General features: G+C 41.9%; 1 protein-coding gene across 3 annotated transcripts in view; it reads right to left on the minus strand.

Moving 5' to 3' along the window:
* Positions 1-3,785: 3,785 nt before the first annotated feature.
* The window catches only part of htr2ab (5-hydroxytryptamine (serotonin) receptor 2A, genome duplicate b), a 28,675-nt gene continuing 12,369 nt past the window's right edge, over positions 3,786-20,091 (minus strand). The window contains exons 1-3 of one of the 3 annotated variants that reach the window (XM_060918742.1): positions 6,317-6,365; positions 5,912-6,144; positions 3,786-5,173 (exon numbers count right to left, since the gene is read on the minus strand). In XM_060918742.1, coding sequence (XP_060774725.1) covers positions 4,368-5,173; positions 5,912-6,035 — 930 coding nt within the window. In that variant the 5' untranslated portion in view covers positions 6,036-6,144; positions 6,317-6,365 and the 3' untranslated portion in view covers positions 3,786-4,367. Of the gene's footprint in view, positions 5,174-5,911; positions 6,431-20,091 lie in introns of those variants that run through there. The other 2 variants (XM_060918740.1, XM_060918741.1) reach the window with 2 other exon arrangements.

The raw sequence follows: 20,091 nt of genomic DNA on the forward strand, positions 1-20,091 counted from the left end.
ATTTGTCATTCACCATTATAGCATGTCACTAGGGGGCGCACCAACACACAAACAGCAGAAAACCAGCTCCCCGTTTTAAAACCTCTCTCTCTCTCATTATCTCTAGCCGCTTTATTCTGTTCTACAGGGTCGCAGGCAAGCTGGAGCCTATCCCAGCTGACTACGGGCGAAAGGCGGGGTACACCCTGGACAAGTCGCCAGGTCATCACAGGGCTGACACATAGACACAGACAACCATTCACACTCACATTCACACCTACGGTCAATTTAGAGTCACCAGTTAACCTAACCTGCATGTCTTTGGACTGTGGGGGAAACCGGAGCACCCGGAGGAAACCCACGCGGACACGGGGAGAACATGCAAACTCCGCACAGAAAGGCCCTCGCCGGCCGCAGGGCTTGAACCCGGACCTTCTTGCTGTGAGGCGACAGCGCTAACCACTACACCACCGTGCCGCCCCACGTTTTAAAATCTGCTCTACCCAATGAAAATAAACTAACAATCCAACCTCTTTCATAATAATCCATCAGATCTATTTAATGGTTATTTTAAAATGGCTCTTGCAGTCTATTACTGTAATGTGCACGGACCCCGTAAGCCTAATGGACTCCATTAGCATGTTTTTATAGAGGCGGGGGGAACACAGAAGAAAACTGGCTTTGCTTGTGTGCATTATTCTGAAAGGGGCCCTTTTTCATTAACGAGTGTAGCTGCAAAATTGGGAAAGTGTAGCCATTAAAAACAGATTGGACACCTAAATTAATGACACTGACTAAGCACAGTCATTTAAGCTGTACATTACATCTCCTTCCTGTTGCGACGAGATACGCAGAGAGCAAAGTGATGATGAATCCACTCTGAATAGGTCTAACGTTATCTGAGCACTGAATGGTACTTTGCTGGCCGAGTTTTCCCACACTGTTTCTGTTTTTCTTTTGTTATATAATGTTTTGGATGATGTATTGAAGCTTGGAAATATTTAGGGCAGACAAGTTCCTCCTTTCAGCCAAAAGTCAACATGTGACCTGGGACAAATACTCAGTGTAATATAGCAAAATGTACTGTTCTGGACAAATGTACTGAAATGTTACAACTTCACTAAATTACTATTCAATACTCAAAGCATTCGGTTTAAAGTAATGACTAAAAATATGAAGGTGCAGTGATTATATTACTAGTGCATCTCAAAAAATTAGGATACCATGAAAAAGTTCCTTTTTTTCATAATTTAATCCAAAAAGGTAAACGTTCATATATTCTATATTCATTACATGTAAAGTGAAATATTTAAAGCCTTTTTTGTTTTAATTTTGATGATTATGGCTTATAGCTCATGAAAGTCAGAAATCCAGTATCTCAAATTATTAGAATATTCCCTAAGATCAATCAAAAAAAGGACTTACAATATAGAAATGTCCAACTTCTCAAAAGTATATTCATTTATACACTCAGTACTTGGTTGGGGCTCCTTTACCATGAATTCCTGTATCAATGCGGTGTGGCATGGAGGTGATCAGTCTGTGGCACTGCTGAGGTGTTACTGAAGCCCAGGTTGCTTTGATAGTGGCCTTCAGCGTATCTGTATTTTTGGGTCGGGTGTTTCTCATCTTCCTCTTGACAATACCCCAGAGATTCTCGATGGGGTTCAGGTCAGGCAAGTTGGCTGGCCAATCAAACACAGTAATATCATGGTCACCAAACCATTTGGTAGTAGTTTTGGCACTGTGGGTAGGTGCTAAGTCCTGCTGGAAAAGGAAATCAGCATCTCCAAAAAGCTCGTCAACAGATGGAAGCATGAAGTGCTCTAAAATCTCCTGGTAGATGGCTGTGTTGACTTTGGACTTGATAAAATACAGTGGACCAACACCAGCAGATGACATGGCACTCCAAAGCATCACAGACCGTGGAAACTTCACACTGGGCTTCAAACACCTTGGATTCTGTGCCTCTCCACTCTTCCTCCAGAACCGTGATTTCCAAATTAAATGCAAAATGTACTTTCATCTGAAAAGAGGACTTTGGACCACCTGAGCAACAGTCCATTTCTTTCTCTCCTTAGCCCAGATAAGACACTTCTGACATTGTCTCTGGCTCAGGAGTAGCTTGATATTAGGAATGCGAAAGTTGTATCCCCTTTCTTGAAGATGTCTGTTCGTGATGGGTCTTGATACACTGACACCAGCCTCAGTCCACTCCTTGTGAAGCTCTCCCAAGTTCTTGAATCAACTTTTCTTGACAATCCTCTCAAGACTGCGGCCATCCCTGTTGCTTGTGCACCTTTTCCAGCCACCCTTTTCAGCAATGACCTTTTGTGGCTTACCCTCCTTGTGGAGGGCATCAGTGATCATCTTCTGGACAACAGTCAAGTCAGCAGTCTTCCCCATGATTGTGGTTGTGTGTACTGAACTAGACCGAGAGATACACTGTGTTCATACTGTTTCACTCAAACTTGAAATGAAATATTCTAATATTTTGAGATGGGTTTTTTTATGTTTTTGTACTGTATGCCATACTGATTAAAATTAAAATAGAGAAATGCTTGAAACATTTTAGTTTATGTGTAACGAGTCTATAATATATAACATTTTCACTTTCTTTAATAACTGATGGAAAATATTGAACTTTTTCACAATATTCTAACTTTTTGAGATGCACTAGTATATACGGAACCCGATGTGGTCTTCTGTTGTTATAGCCTCAACGTATTGTGCATTCTGAGATGCTTTTCTGCGCACCACAGTTATAAAGAGTGGTGATTTGTGTTAACCTAGCATTTCCTGTCAGCTTGAACCAGTTTGGCTATTCTCTCATCATCAAGGCATTTCCAGCTACAGAACTGCTGCTCACTGGATGTTTTTTGTTTGGTTTTCACACCATTCTGTGTAATCTCTAGCAACTGCTGTGTGTGAAAATCCCAGATTTTCTGAAACTCTCAAACCAGCACGCCTCGCACCAACAACCATGCCATGGTCAAAGTCACTGAGATCACATTTTCCCCCGTTCTGATATTTGACGTAAACACAAATTCAAGCTCTTGACCTGTGCGATTGGTTGACTGGATAGGTCTATGAATGAATAAAGGTGTCTGCGGAGTGTGTGTATAATATAATATATATATAAAAATAAAATATAAAGCAACGCCAACTTACCCACTGTGTGAACCATGTAGAGCCGTACATATCGGATGGTTTAATTCTCCGTCGTCGAACACGGTCCGATTAAGACGGATTCCATCTGGACCTTTTATATACTTTAACCTGACTGCACTGAGCTAGATTCCAACCAGAGTTACGATGATATGCTGACTTCAGTTGCTATATGTCTGAACTGTCAATAAGATAAGGCTATGGTGCAACTACCACCACATCCTGTTTCAGTATATACACTGCATGTTCAGGTTACTTGTCTATAATTTTTTCCCACGAAGTCATACTTGCCAGTTTAATAGGTAGTCACTAATGAACCAACAACTCAGTATAATTTAGAGTAGGATCCTTGATTCGCTATGATTCACAAGGCCGAGAGTACGCCCCTCCAACCCAGACAGCGTTATCGTTTCTAGAACTACTACTCATGAATAAAACATTCCAGAAAGTGCTGTATTTGGAAATTAATAATCTTGATGTTGTAACAGTAACGCCGCTTCTCCACACCACCCTGTCGCTAATAGTTTTCTTATAAACAGCACCCCCCCCCCCAGTGATTTATTCCATATTATATAGTGCTCTCGTCGAGTTTATTCGATTTATTTCAATTCAACATACATTTCAAATTTATACACAGGTATTTATTATGACACAAAGTTCATAAACCATTAAGTATTGTTTCCAAGGGTACGGAAAATGCAATCCGTACAGTAAAATCCTTGAAATCTTCCAATGTTAAATTTCTGTTGGGATTGTGAATCCATGATTGTAAAAGCACACAACACAAGGACTATTCTAATTAGCTTTCTGTTCTTCCTGGAAAAAAAAAAAATCAACATGAACCCTTGAGAAATCAGATTATGAAATCATTTGGATGGATAACTCAGAAAGCTGGCTATCAAATTTGCAATGCACAAAAGACAATTTCGGTGCACAGGTTTAAATAAATAAACAAATAAGCTGGAAAAGTCTCATTTTCCAAATGTGTTTCCCAGCCAGACTTTTTTTTTTTTCATTAAAAGGGAAAATCACTGCAGTGAGCAGCCCACCACTGGGAGCAACTTTAAACAAAAACACCACCACCACCGTAAAATTGCATTATTAATCGTGTGATATATTGATGGCATGTTCTTTGTATTAGTCCTTGAGAATCTGTAGCACTATTTTCCTGAAGCCTGAGCAATCTTTATGTCCACAAAATAAATGGAACCATTTTGATTTCAGACGTGACTCACCATCTCATCTCTCCCATGCTTGTTCAGAGATTCTACCTGATTCATGTAGGAAGATGTCCCAAATCTGCTTTCGTCCTTCGAATGTCTTAACGAATCTTCTCCCTGAAGTGGAAGTTTGGAGGAGTGGAAAGCCAAAGGCGGGATTGTGTTGACCAGGATGACCTGGAGCGACCTGCTCTGTTCACGGTATCGGCAGTGCATGTAGCGGGCGAACGCTGTACGGTACGTCTTGTTGAAGAGCGTGTAGACGAGCGGGTTGACTGCAGAAGACAGGTATCCCACCCAGACAAATACGTTAAGCAGGCCGGTCATGAGTGCTGGGTCACACGCTGAAGAGGCACACGCCACCGCCATGACGTTGGTAATGAAGAATGGACACCACATGACCACGAACAGGAAGAAGACCACACCAAGGACTTTGGAGGCCTTCTGCTCGTTGCTGATGGACTGTGCAGTACGGCGGATGAACGGCCTGGCAGACGGAACAATAGTTTCAGGGCAGAGCGAGGTCCGAGAGACTAAGCGCTCAGAGGAAAGAGAGCCTCGAGGGAGAAGATCCAGCATGGACAGCCACTTGGGACGTGCTATGAGCTGGTCCAGACACAGTGTGGCCTGGCTCTGCAGGGCGCTGATGGTCAGGAAGTACGTCACCACCATGATGACGAGGGGGATGAAGAACGCCACGAAGGAACCGATCAGGACAAAACTGTCATCTGTCAGCTGACAGCTTCCATCTCTGAAGACTTTGGAGCGATCATGGAGGCCAAGAACTGGAACAGGCATGGAGATTCCTAAGAAAGACAGAGGTTAAGATGAATATGAAAAATATGGTATGGCCCCTGAAAGTACCTCATATCCACAGGAAAAGCACAAGACCCTGCTGACTCCGTAAGATATTCTCACGAACATCTACAGTCCACTCATGAAAAGATTCCGAGTCTGCTCTGACACTGATGCAAATAAGAATGAAAGCTGTTGAAAATCAGTCTCACAGTTCTTCAGGAAAATCCAATTTCCACTAATTTGCTGGATATGACTCAAACATGCCAGAAAGCATCCAAGTACATTTGTGTTAATTCATTTGGCTGATGCTTTGATCCAAAGCAACTCATTAAGCAGGTCAGCTACGAGTGGGAATAGCCCCAAAGCCATCGTCATAACATCGGTAATGGAGGTCTGGAAGATTTTGGATACAGGGTACAGAGGTTAGCTTTAGTTATTCAAAGCAATTGGCACTTGAATGAACGGCTACAAACCCAAGTATAAGATACATGATACAGCTTCACTTCTTTAGACTACCAACGAGTTTCATGACAATCATAGGTGTGAATCAGACAAAAAGAGATGTAACAGATTTAAATGGATAGGGAATGTCATGGAATCCCCCTCATTCAGTAGAACACACGTATAGATGTTTGTCGTCCTGCAGAGGAGTTGAAATTCCGAATACAAGTAAAGCAAGGCATCTGTACTTGTGTGATAAGCTCTTATGTTCTTCTTTACTCGTATACTACGATCTAAGCTCTTACCCACAGAGATGGTCCACGCAGCTGTGATCTTGACCCGGGCTCGGGCTCGGGAGTTGGTGCGGCTGTGCTGGATGGGATTGCGGATGGCGACGTAGCGGTCCAGAGAGATGGCACACAGGTGCATGATGGAGGCCGTGGAGAACAGGACGTCCAGGTAGATCCAGATAGGACACAGAGCAGACGGGAAGGGCCAGGTGTAATCTGAAAACGAGAAACACTGCAAGACAACAGGCCTGGAGAGGAAACAATGAAGTAATAAGGACAGATTTGCTCATAGGTTTAGTCTTAAGGTGACTCAAAACGTCTTGGCCAGCAGAGGGTGGTGTAATTCAGATCAATTGGGGGGAGATTTTTCTCTTAGGAAAAAAAAATCCCAGGAAAACTGGGTGCAAGGTGGGAACACACCATGGATCGGGTGTCGTTTCATCGTAGGACACAATGCACACACACACGTTCACACCTAGCATACCCAATCCAAGTACTGGCAGGTTTTTGGGATGTGGAAGGAATCCAGAGAACCTGGAGGACACACATGTGGACATGAGACGAGCACACACAGACATTCCACAGACAGTTATCCGAGCTTAGGATTGAATCTGGAGTTGTAAGGTGGCAAAGTGTTTTGTCTTTAAAAATAAATAAGAACTATGAATTCCATGAAGCTTGGATGAAGAAAGCCATGGAGTTTGTGAAATGGGAAATTTATAGTGATGGGAATTCTGTCTCATTTCAGTGAGTCAGATAATTCAACTCAATGAAGAGTTGACTCAATAACAGTTGACTCCCAAAAGATTCATTTCCATTTTTTCTCTATAGTGGACAAAAGTTTCCGAAATATCAGCCCGTGACTATTTTTATTTTTGGCTGAAATCGTTTCATAAAAGTATTGAAGGTCATTTGTCACATTTTATTTAAAAATAAATATCAGCAAGGCACTACAAATGTGCAAGTACCCTTGTATTGTGCCTGCTGTGTCTGTGCTTCATTAAGAAGATATATTTCTATTTATCCTGATAACTGATTGCATCTTTAACAAGCAACCCTCATACACACAGCTTGAGAGGCAAACACTCGGTTCATCATTCACACAAACAAAAGGCTCAGATGCTGTAAAGAGGTTTCCATGGAAGTAAATTCATTCAATTAATTGGCAAGAGCACTGGCATTGCCAACATCGACACAACAACAAAAAGTGTTCGCCTAAAAGTGTCAATTCACAGAGCCAGCTCATTTATGAATGACAGCACTAGAGATTCAGCATTAGAATTAAACTAACATGTTTATCTGCTTTACGTATTTAAAAATAATCATCTAATGTAATTGTAATGAGGTTTTCCAAAACACTTCAAAATCACTTGTGAAAATGAGTCAGAAAAGGGTCATTCCATGTCAATTCACACAAATGCCCAAAACCTCCCCAGTGACACCTCTTCAATTTGCCTTATTTTTATTTTCTTAGTGCCTTATGATATCAAATGAAAGAATCCAAAATTTTAGCTTCCTAGCTCGAACGTTTTTTGAGTTATGGCCCTTCAAAGTTTGGGTGCCATGCCCACTTTTGGGGTCTGGGAATTGCGTACTTAATTTGCAAGCATTTTTGGAGGCCCATATTTTTTGTTCTAAGGGGGATATAGACCTGTAAATTGCTATATCTATGTATTCTGGCCCTGTCTATCAGATTCTGCACCTAGAAATAGCACAGGTTTACTAACTTTATAGATATTAACCCCTTAAAAGTGGATTTTTTAATGACAATTTTTTTGACATTTTGGGGGTCCATATCTTGGAAAGTTTTTATGTTGATGGGGTTTCAACTGATTTATCATCATATTTGGGAACTCTACTGTGTACTTGGAAAGTTTCAGGGCACTCAGAGCTTTGGTGGGGATACAGGAGGGCCCCAGTGTAAAAAAAATAATTTCCCCTTTTTACTAATTGATATGCTAATTTTCCCCACATGAGTGGCTAGGGGCCCCTTCCCCTTTTCTTGAAAAAAAAAAAAACCTGATGAGTCTAGGTTTAACTTCCAGATCGGAGGTCAGAACAAATGTAGTAAAGCAACCAGGATGTTTTTCTTGGGATCATCCCCTTGTTTGCATCTTTCCCTTTCCTGTTTGAAAGATGCATTTAACTATTAAGTGTATAGTGGTCAGAGTTTGGTTGGATACAGGGAAAGGTGTCAAATGTAAAAAAAAAAAAACCAGCATCGTGAAACAGCCGGGAAAGGGTTTATCCCTTGTAATTGTCAATATAACTAATGGGGTATTGGGTATAAATAATCTTCCCATAGATTAAAATCACTATATGGGTGTGCTTTTACTACCTTAAACATGAACAGGCAGTCAAAACAATAGCTGACCTACTTTCCGGACTTAGGATTTTTCAGAAAATATGCAAAAATAGTACCATATACAAATGCTTAGTTTATATTGAAAGAGTTAGATAATCAAAGTTTTTATTGGCTTAAAAGTTTGATAAAAGGTGTCTGTTGATAGGGTTAAAGGCTCATTCCAGTCATCATGTGCCCACATGACCAACTAATGGCCTGAAGTAGGACGTGCCAAACGGTAATTTTGTCCCGAAGCCATATTTGGGGCCCTCCTGTACCCCCACCAAACCTCTGAGTGCCCTGAAACTCTAAGTACACAGTAGAGTTCCCAAATATGATGATAAATCAGTTTAAACCCCATCAACACAAAAACTTTCCAAGATATGGAACCCTGAAATGTCCAAAAAAAAAAAATTGTCATTAAAAAAAATCCACTTTTAAGGGGTTAATATCTCTAAAGTTAGTAAACTTGTGCTATTTTTAGGAGCAGAATCAGATAGACAGGGCCAGAATACATCTCATCTCATCATCTCTAGCCGCTTTATCCTTCTACAGGGTCGCAGGCAAGCTGGAGCCTATCCCAGCTGACTACGGGCGAAAGGCGGGGTACACCCTGGACAAGTCGCCAGGTCATCACAGGGCTGACACATAGACACAGACAACCATTCACACTCACATTCACACCTACGGTCAATTTAGAGTCACCAGTTAACCTGACCTGCATGTCTTTGGACTGTGGGGGAAACCGGAGCACCCGGAGGAAACCCACGCGGACACGGGGAGAACATGCAAACTCCACACAGAAAGGCCCTCGCCGGCCACGGGGCTCGAACCCAGGACCTTCTTGCTGTGAGGTGACAGCGCTAACCACTACACCACCGTGCCGCCCGCCAGAATACATAGATATAGCAATTTACAGGTCTATATTCCCCTTAGAACAAAAGATATGGGCCTCCAAAAATGCTTGCAAATTAAGTGTACAATTCCCGGACCCCAAAAGTGGGTGTGGCACCCAAACTTTGAAGGGCCAAAATTCAAAAAACCGTTCCAGCTAGGAAGCTAAAATTTTGGATTCTTTCTTTTGACATCATAAGGCACTAATAAAATAAATATCAGGCAAATTGAAGAGGTGTCACTGGGGAGGGTGTGTGAATTGACATGGAATGACCCAAAAGGGTTAAGATGCATCATGTTCTTAGCCGTTCATGTAACAGAGAGCAACTCATGGTGTAAAAATCATCAAAACCTTCTGGAAGCAGATGCTAATAACCTAAAATGGTTATCATGTTTGCTTTTCGTTTTCTGACAGCACATCATACCAGAGTTATTCTCTTTGGGGCTAAGCATCATCCCCTGAGCTAACTCTCCATGTGAATTCGCCTGGCACAAGGTTCATTCTGCTTACAGTGGCAAAGCTTAATGACTATTACTGCACAATTGTGCTGAACAGAAAGAAAAAAAGGGAAATGTCTGGGACGGATGAAGGAACTCTGGAGATTACGTGTGAAGAGAATTTGGCCGCGAATGCACTGGAGCGAGGGGCAAATTTAAAGCACAGCTCCAGAAACTCATTACAGTTCTTCCATCACACTCTGGAGAGATATTATACTATGGGAGGATTCCCAAAATGCACCCAAAAAACTCCCATCAGAAAAGCACAGAATTTGTTCATTTTTGTTGTCTGGGAACAACAAGAGCTTGAATTTGAAGGGGTGGAGAGGAAGGTCATCCTTACAGTCAGAAACATCTCTTCAATAAAACCACCATCTTGCCCTTTAACTTCGGTTAACGTTGTTGATATAATTTAAGCGGCTTGTTTCGATACGCTTTTTAACACGACCTCACCGATTTGTCCTGTTTATCGCTACTATAGCATAATTCATAACAGAAACTAACTTGTTGAATGGATTTTCCACAAGATTAAATGTAACTATGGATAAAATGCATGACATTGTTAGTTAATAAATGAAAAATTGCAGTCATCTGCAAATTGCCAGTTGGTATAAGACGAATACAACGCATATAGTGGCGTGGTGTTATTAGAAAATAATCAAATCAATCAATTTCAAGGTGGAAACAGTACCTATGCTTCATTACACCAACATGTTGAATATTTTTCATACATCACCACATCCTGTTGTCTTTATTCCTTACGTATACTATTTCATTATTAATTCAGTAAAGGTTAAACATGCTCCTGAGGTAAAAGCTACACATTTTCCGAAAGTAAGAATTACATGTTCCTGAGGTAAACATTACACATGCTCCTGAGATAAAATTTACATATGGTCCTGAGGTTAAAAAAAAAAAAAATAACACACATTTCTGAGGTAGAAATTTACACTTGGTCCTGAGGTAAAAATTTATACACGTTCTGGAGATAGAAGTTACACACATTCCTGAGGTAAAGGTTATTCATGTTCCGAATGTAAAAGTTAAACATGCTCTTGAGGGAAAATTTGACACATGTTCCTGAGGTCAAAATTACATGTAATTGAGGTAAAACTGACATATATTCCTGAAGTAAAAGCAGGATACTGCAAGTTGGCCTAGTGGTTAGCATGTCCTCCTCTTGACAGGGAGATTGTGAGTTCTACTCGTGGTTGGGTCATACCAAAGACCATCATAAAAATGGTACCTACTGCCATCTGGTGAGACACGCCGCAAGACAGAGGTGAATAGGATATCAAACTCTTCCAGTTACCAGAGATCCAGCCCCCCACTGTAACCCTAGCTATGTAATGGGCAAGAGGCCGAGGGTTATAGAAACGGTACTTTACCACCCTCGCTTGTTTCTCAGGAACATGTTTAACGTTTACTTCAAAAAGTTCTTCCTGTGCCAACGCCTGGTATTCCCAGGCAGTCTCCCATCCAAGTACTAACCAGGCCCTTAAGGTACATCAGGCGGTGCCGATCTCCGTTTCTATAGCCCTCGGCCTCTTGCCCATTACATAGCTGGGTGGTTCTCCACTATAGTTGCAAATTGGGATATGGCCCTTGAGCAAACTGATAAGTTCATAAGGCAGAATTCTGGTAGCCAATTTTGGAGTTTTATCAAAGCATCTTCTTATTGCTCGATATGGCAAAATTCAAGGTCAAAGGTCAAGGTCATTTCAAGGTCAAGGTTGCCCTTGTCTCTGTCAGTACACAAACAGGTCTCTGAAATGCCTAATAAATCCATAATCTCTGACCAAACTCAAAATGTAACTGACCCCAATTACAAATCTGGGCCTTATTATAAATAATTCTATTTGAAAATGTATATTTATCACAATAGAACAATAAATATATGTATTAAAAGGGTGCAGCGTTTGTGTACTGACAGCATGTTTGTGTACTGACATATTCAAAAATAAGACAACGAAGTTGATTATTTGAGCAGAACAGTAATAGATTTAATTTTTGAACCTCAAAAATGGCAACAACATTAACCATGTGTTAACAAAATTAGGAACAAAACATAAGAACCGAAGGCAACATTTCATGACACCAATTATAAAGTAGCCTAATTAACATTTCCTCACTTTTCTAAATTTGCCCGTGCTTTTGACATTTTAGTCAATCCAATGTCCAAATTCATGACTACACCAGGTGCTGGATAAATGTCCCAATCACTACACCAAATCTGGGTGATTTTTTTTTACTAGTTGGGTCCATGTAGATGTAGGAATCATCATGTGCTTAGAGTTCTTGGAATTTCTGGTGACGGGGACACTCTCAGAAATTGACTAGGCCTAATCAGAAAACCTTTAAAGATATCCTGGTAGGATAAATGTACTAGGTATAGGCCTATATACTAGTAGGTTGACAAAAGGGATCGAGAGACATCAAACTGTCATCCTATCAAATTGGTCAATACACTAACATAATAGTCAGTACACAAACAGACCCCGGTGTTAGTGTTATGGCTGTTAGTGTATGGACAAATAGTTCATCATCTGGTCACCAGGGTGCAGATGCGTATATGATGCCTGTGCATTGTAGTCTAGTTGAAAGGTCTTCTAACTCACATTCATGGCACAAACATGTTTTCATGACAAAGCTGGGCCTACATCATTCTAGAAGTGTTAAGTGTATTGACTGCTATTATAAATTCTGTTAAAAATTGCCATACAAACCTGAACAATGCTGGAAAACTACCACAATATGAAATTCAATATTTCCCTCCCTTGAACTTGTGGGATTCCCACAATGTACTGCAGTCATCTCATTAGAATAGTTCTGTCCATTTTCCCCAAGTGTCTCTAGTTAGTACTGTTAGTGTACTGACTTAATTACTTGGGACACCAAAAATCTATTTCTTGGCAGGAAAATTTCTGACTAGTATTGGAAATATTTTCAAAATGTGCTTTTCTTCATGCTGCATGAACAATATTGATCATATTTAAATGGGTGACACCAGACGCGCAGCTTGTGAACAGGCAAGGCAGGCAACTGCTTGGGGCCCCCTGGCCCAGGGGCCCCCCCAAGAGTCGGGGCCTGAGGGCTTATTTTGTTTTTTTATTGTTATTTACCATTGTATTTTCACATTTGGAATTTAAAAAAACTTTGGTTTCATACATTTTTCGTTGGTGTCAGATTATTTATAACATATTGGTGATGAACACTGGTCAGAAGGGCCCCCTGGAAATTTTTGCTTGGGGCCACAACAGACTCTAGAATCGCCTCTGGGTGACACAAAATAATAACACCAATAAATAGTTTTCAGCAAGGGTTTATTTTCCTTCTGGGATGTATGAGACACGCATTTTGGACCCCCTTGGGTACTTCCAATGAAAAATGCTACCAACACTATTATATTTGAGTGGATAAAATTTAATATCAATTAATTTTTATAATCAATAGGAAGGCATATGAACACAGACATCCTGATTTTATTTAAAGGCCTGGTCTCAGAATACTTGTTAAGTGAGGTGACACCAATTTGCAACTATAGTGGAGAACCACCCAGCGAGGGTTACAGTGGTGGTTGGAGGGGGGGGACTGGATCTCTGGTAACTGGAAGAGTTTGACAGCCCTCACTCTTCCAGTTACCAGAGATCCAGCCCCCCACTGTAACCCTAGCTATGTAATGGGCAAGAGGCCAAGGGCTATAGAAACGGAGATCGGCACTGCCTGATGCATCTTAAAGGCCTGGTTAGTACTGCCTGGGAATACCAGATGCTGGCCCAGGAAGAACTTTTAAAGTAAACGTTAAACGTGTTCCTGAGAAACAAGCGATGGTGGTAAAAGTTACATACGTATTTTCCTGAAGTAAAAGTTACACATGATCTTCAGGCAAAAGTTAACCATATTCCTGAGGTAAAGGTTATAGAAGAAGAAACCTTTATTCATCAAATGCACACTTCAAGCACAGTGAAATTCATCCTCTGCATTTAACCCATCTGAAGCAGTGAACACACGTACACACTCAGAGCAGCGGGCAGCCACACCAGAGCGCCCAGGGAGCAGTCAGGGGTTTGGTACCTTGCTCTAGGGCACCTCAGCCCAAGGCCACCCCACATCAACCTAACTGCATGTCTTTGGATTGTGGAGGAAACCGGAGCACCCGGAGGAAACCCATGCAGACACTGGGAGAACACGCAAACTCCACACAGAAAGGCCCTTGCCGGCCGCTGGGTTCGAACCTGGAACCTTCTTGCTGTGAGGCGACCGTGCTAACCACTACACCACCGTGTATTATTTCCTGAGATAATAATTGCATGTCATTGACATAAATGTTAACCATGTTCCTGAGATACATGTTAAACAGGCGGCACGGTGGTGTAGTGGTTAGCGCTGTCGCCTCACAGCAAGAAGGTCCGGGTTCGAGCCCAGTGGCTGACGAGGGCCTTTCTGTGCGGAGTTTGCATGTTCTCCGCGTGGGTTTCCTCCGGGTGCTCCGGTTTCCCCCACAGTCCAAAGACATGCAGGTTAGGTTACCTGGTGACTCTAAATTGAGCGTAGGTGTGAATGAGAGTGTGAATGGTTGTCTGTGTCTATGTGTCAGCCCTGTGATGACCTGGCGACTTGTCCAGGGTGTACCCCGCCTTTCGCCCGTAGTCAGCTGGGATAGGCTCCAGCTTGCCTGCGACCCTGTAGGACAGGATAAAGCGGCTACAGATAACGAGATGAGATGAATACACTTGGTTCTAATCAAGTCTTTGATCATAGAGCAACATCACTGCTAAATCAACTGTATGATTGAGACCACACGCCAAGCTATCAAAAAGTTACGAATTAATTCCTTCCGCATCAAAAGACTGAGCAGCATCTTTTCTTTTCTCATAAAATGTCAGACAGAAACATCAGCAGTGTTTTGATGCTTTAGCTACAACAGGATGTCCTCTCCCAATCTGCCAGCTTCTCAAATCTGATGTCCAGCCCAGATTTGTGCCACTGGAATTGCTGGAGTGAATAGTGCATTTTTCCTCTGTTATTTGACAGATATTGTGTTGTTAGACTTGCTAACCTTTTCCTGGGCACCATTTTGGCACCCACTATTAAAAGAAGAAATACACGACCTTCGACACAGTGTGTGAATTAGAGCTCAGGACAGGCATGAAATTGAAGCCCAAGCCAGGAAGTGCGATAATAAATCTGTCTCTCACTACCTCTGACTTGCAGCTGCTGCAGGATGGAATAGTGGCTGGAGAGAAGAAAAGCCAGGTCATAGTTATCAGTGCTCAAAATATCATCAGCAGCGCTGATGCTGTACGCAGGACCTATTCGAATTCTCTAACAAAGTAAGCCATGTGGGGAAATCGTGTGGGAAATACAGGCTGAGCCACAATAAATGGAGTACAGATAAGGGTTATGTTGGAAAAAGCGTACGGTGCAGATGTATTTGCGATCAGACGTTTACAAACATGGACATGAATATCATGGCAATACTGGGCTTTCGATCATTTTTTTTGGAACTAATACCTCAGAATTCTTCAGCATGATCCAAGACCATCAGAGTCCTGAGCTCAACCCTATCAAAAATATACGGTATGGACGATGCTTAAAGGTCAGGTCCATGCCAGGAAGCACACAAATTTAATTGAACATTATCAATTCTGTCAAGAAGAGTGGTCAAATATCCAACCCAGAATTCTGCCAGAAGCTTGTTGATGGCTACCAAAAGCATCTGGTTAGCGAGACTTGCTAAGGGAAATTTAACCAAATATTAGGGGTGCTGTATGCATAATTTTGATCCTGTGTTGACTTCAGAAAACCCCAAATAAACCAGAGAGAGACTGACTAAAAGTCACAGTAACTTGCGCTAGCTGACCTTTTGTCAATTCATGGTCAAGGAGAAGTTCCGCCCTGCTACCCTGAACAAAATTTTAAAAAACTGGTAGGAAAAAAAATAATCATGAAAATTGATGGTTATAAGTGATTCAAAAAAAGCCCGAATTTTCATGGATCATTCCAGTTTGGTGATCCAGATCACCACCAAAAGTCATGTCATTGCAACGTAATTCAGTATGTGAAGTTTGGTGATGATTGGTTGAAAACTGAGGGAGAAATAGCGTCCTAAAAGACATTATGAGAATAATAATACCAAGAAGAAGAAGAAAGTAGAAAGATCCTGAGTGAGGGTAATAATTTGTGCCAGCACGGCTAGCGCAAATTAATTAAAACTTGTGCACCACATTCTTGTTTTTGTCTATTAAAGATATATGTTGTATAATCATTCCACCTCAGAAAAAGAACAGTTCAAAGAAATTACTGAAAGCCTCTCTCTCTCGCTCGCTCGCTCATATTACTGTACATGTCAATCTTGAGACACCAGTGATGTGGACCTCGTCTGCCTCTCCAGATCTGCTTGATCCATCCTGATGCCCTACTTCTAGCTGGAGTCTCATCACATCGCTCCTGTGTAGGACGGCCCCATATGGACAGTCAAAAGTCGCACTTGGAAGACAACTCTGGACACTTATGGCCCTTTTCCACTACCCTTTTTCAGCTCACTTCAGCTCGCTTCAGCTCACTTCAGCCCGACACGGCTCGCGTTTCGACTACCAAAAACCAGCACGACTCAGCTCGTTTCAGCCCTGCTTAGCCCCTAAAACTCGCACGGTTTTGGAGTGGGGCTGAAGCGAGCCAAACCGTGCTGACTGAGGTTGGGGGCGTGAGCAGACACTCCCCTGTGCACTGATTGGTGAGGAGGCGTGTCCTCACATGCCCACACACGCCCCGCGAGCGCGCTGGGATCTGTAAACACCGCAAACCCGGAAGAAGAATAATTATGAATTACGAGAATTTCTGAAGCCTTATGCGCCTCGCCTCATCTATACGCTCTTGCCAGTATCTGTTGGCGTTGTCAAGCCACAGCACCAAGACCAGCAACACTAACGACTCCATGTCCTCCATGTTTATTGTTTACTATTCGGGTCGTGAGACTACCGCTGAAAAGCTCACTGAATCAGTGACATACAGAGCATCGTGGACGAGTTCGCGGAGCGCAAGGCTCGTCGTATGCCCTTCAAATAATGCGCGCAGTAGGCTATTGATGTTTTATTATGAGCCATGTACAGTATGTCGCCGAATGTTTTTTTGTTTCTGAGTTACATGTTCGTTTGAAGGACTTAATGTACAAAATAACATAGTTGCACCCCGTAGTGTTGAAATTGGTAAACACAGTGCATTCAGTGAGGTTTGCACCGCCCTCCTTTTATTTCTGACTCTTCCTGTCACTGCTGCAACCTCTGAGTGCTCATTCGTATGCCCTTCAAATAATGTGCGCAGTATAGGCTATTGATGTTTTATTATGAGCCATGTACAGTATCCTAATGTTTTTTGTTTCTGAGTTACATGTTCGTTTGAAGGACTTGATGTACTAAATAACATAGTTGCACCCGGTAGTGTTGAAATTGGTAAACACCGCAGTTGCGGACATTTTGTAGCCTAAAATGATGTTATGATAAGCTTTAATAAAGGGCCCGGTCATTTGCCCCGCCCCCGGCCCGGCTCTGACTTGTTCCGCCACTGTCACTGATGTCACTGTTTGCGCTGCTTAACGACATCACATGACGTCCACCCACTTTCGCTAACTCCACCCAATGTGTCCACCCACTTCCAGCCAGCACGGTTCAGCGCGGTTGTAGTCGAAATGCAACTCCAACAGCCCCGCTCAGCTCGACTCAGCTCGACTCGGCACGGCACGGCTCAGCCGCGTTTGTAGTGGAAAAGCGGCATTACAGTACAGTAATACATTTACTGTATGGCTGAGGACTACAGTTGACATGATAACTTTAGGACTGCAGTTGTCATGAACAGTTTTGCACTCAAATGTCCATCAATGAAGAGTTATAACATCAACGAAACTGACTTCATGTTAAAACTATAATGAATTTCCTGGTTTCACAGTTATACTTTGTGACGACTGTATATAGGACACGGTTATAGAAGCGAGTTATTTATAATCATGCTATCTATCTATCTATCTATCTATCTATCTATCTATCTATCTATCTATCTATCTATCTATCTATCTATCATCACCCAGATGAGGATGGGTTCCCTTTTGAGTCTGGTTCCTCTCGAGGTTTTTCCTCATGTCGTCTCAGGGAGTTTTTCCTTGCCACAGGTTTGCTCATCAGGGATAAAATTAGTTCAAGTCTTTAATTTTCTGGAAAGCTGCTTTGCGACAATGTCCGTTGTTAAAAGCGCTATACAAGTAAACTTGACTTAAAAACCCAATATCGCTGTAACATTCATGTCCCTTTATGCAAGCTTTTGACTGCAACTGTATATTCTTGCTAGTGCAAGTTTTATAATTAATCAAAAGATCGTCACTAAAAATTCATCTTGCTAGTGAGTGAATACTGTGAAGATTTACAGACTGAATTGAAAATATTTCATTGGCAACATTTCAATGCAGGGCGGTACGGTGGTGTAGTGGTTAGCGCTGTCGCCTCACAGCAAGAAGGTCCGGGTTCGAGCCCCGTGGCCGGCGAGGGCCTTTCTGTGCGGAGTTTGCATGTTCTCCCCGTGTCCGCGTGGGTTTCCTCCGGGTGCTCCGGTTTCCCCCACAGTCCAAAGACATGCAGGTTAGGTTAACTGGTGACTCTAAATTGAGCGTAGGTGTGAATGTGAGTGTGAATGGTTGTCTGTGTCTATGTGTCAGCCCTGTGATGACCTGGCGACTTGTCCAGGGTGTACCCCGCCTTTCGCCCGTAGTCAGCTGGGATAGGATCCAGCTTGCCTGCGACCCTGTAGAACAGGATAAAGCGGCTAGAGATAATGAGATGAGATGAGACATTTCAATGCTGTAATAGAACTAAAAAAGATAGCAACTTGCGTTACAGCAGCTATAAACAGTTGTTCTTTCACCAGCCTCTATTGATGTTAATTAAAAAAAAACCCAACAACAGCTTGTTATATTACTGAAAAACCAGAAAGCATGATCTCCTGCAGCGAAAAACTTCCTGACTGAAACTGGAGAAGCTTTACGCAATGTTAAGAAAAGCATCACATTATAACAAGAAAAACATTATGAAAAAACATCGTCTTATAGAGAGAAAAGTGTCATGTGATTACGAAATATGACAAATAGCACAGCTGACAGAAATTACAGAATAAATGATGTTTTTCTTGTTATAACGTGATGCTTTTCTCATTATAATGTGATGTTTTTCCTCAGAGTGAAAAGATTTTCTTATTTTAACAAGACGCTCTTCTCTTTATAACGAGGTGCAGCATTTCAATAGTACGCAACAATAACTTGACATTGGTTCTCGTTGCTTGGACAGCAGACTTCAAAGATGAATTCAATTACACGGACGCTGCTATCTAATAGCATTACATCATTGTTATTGTGATAACTCACTTCTGGTTTACAAGCACACTGTATGGACATCGTTCTGGAACAGATAAGTGCGTCGACATCAGGAAGGAGAACAGTGATGATCAAGATGGCCTGAACAATTTTATTTTGCTCGGTTGCACTTTTTCGCCTGTGACCGTATTTTGCGATCCAGATGTTTGTGTTGAACTTATGTTGCCTTGATCTCTAATGGCAGCGAAGACATCATTTATCATGGCATTAAGGCAAATTTGTCAGCAAGGCTCACAATACCAGGAACGCAATTCTGAGTAATCTTATTTTTGCGTACACAAGCCAAATTATTCAGCTCATCAAAGAGGGGGGGGGTAATATATTTTTGATCACAGAGCATCATTGGAGCAGCATCAGTGCATTTTAATTAATCCAATATCAAAGCAAAGCTAATTCCACACGCTCATCACATCATTATTCATTTTGCTGAAATGTTACTGGAAATGGCATATCTGTCCAGAACGCAGAAAAGAGCTGAGAAGTTTGACGCACAGCTGGATTGTGTTTCTAAATCAACCCAATGCTGCCAGGTCTCACTCAGACACGTGCGCAAACACACACAAATACAGTCAAGAGTTCTTGGGCGGTCTGTGGTAAAATAGCCTTCGCTTTCTTCCTAAACTGTTGATTTTGTTTTGAATAAACACGTCTCTTCTGCTTTCTTTCTTTCGTTGACATTTTGGCAAGACAGCTGCCGTCAGTCAATATATTTCTTAATTTGGTCTGTGAGGAAAACAAGAATATGAAGTCAAGAATAAAACTCTCAGGGATGTCCTATAATAGAAAAATCTAGAAATATTAACTAAACGTCTCCTCACTGAAAACCTGAAACGATCGATTCAACAGTGATGATACGTTTGCGTTTTTGGTGTTGATACGAAATGTGCCAAGGGAAATTGTCCAGTTTCTCTTAATACCGGTAGGTCCAAAAACATGTATTTAGTTGCTGCAAATAATTTGCCATTGTTGAGCGTCTGTGCCTGCAATGTAGTGGCTGGCTAAGTAATTAAATACTCCTCCGTGTCAGTAGGTAGCGTGATAATG

The sequence above is a fragment of the Neoarius graeffei genome, chromosome 4 (assembly GCF_027579695.1).
Source record: "Neoarius graeffei isolate fNeoGra1 chromosome 4, fNeoGra1.pri, whole genome shotgun sequence".
Taxonomy (NCBI): Eukaryota; Metazoa; Chordata; class Actinopteri; order Siluriformes; family Ariidae; genus Neoarius; species Neoarius graeffei.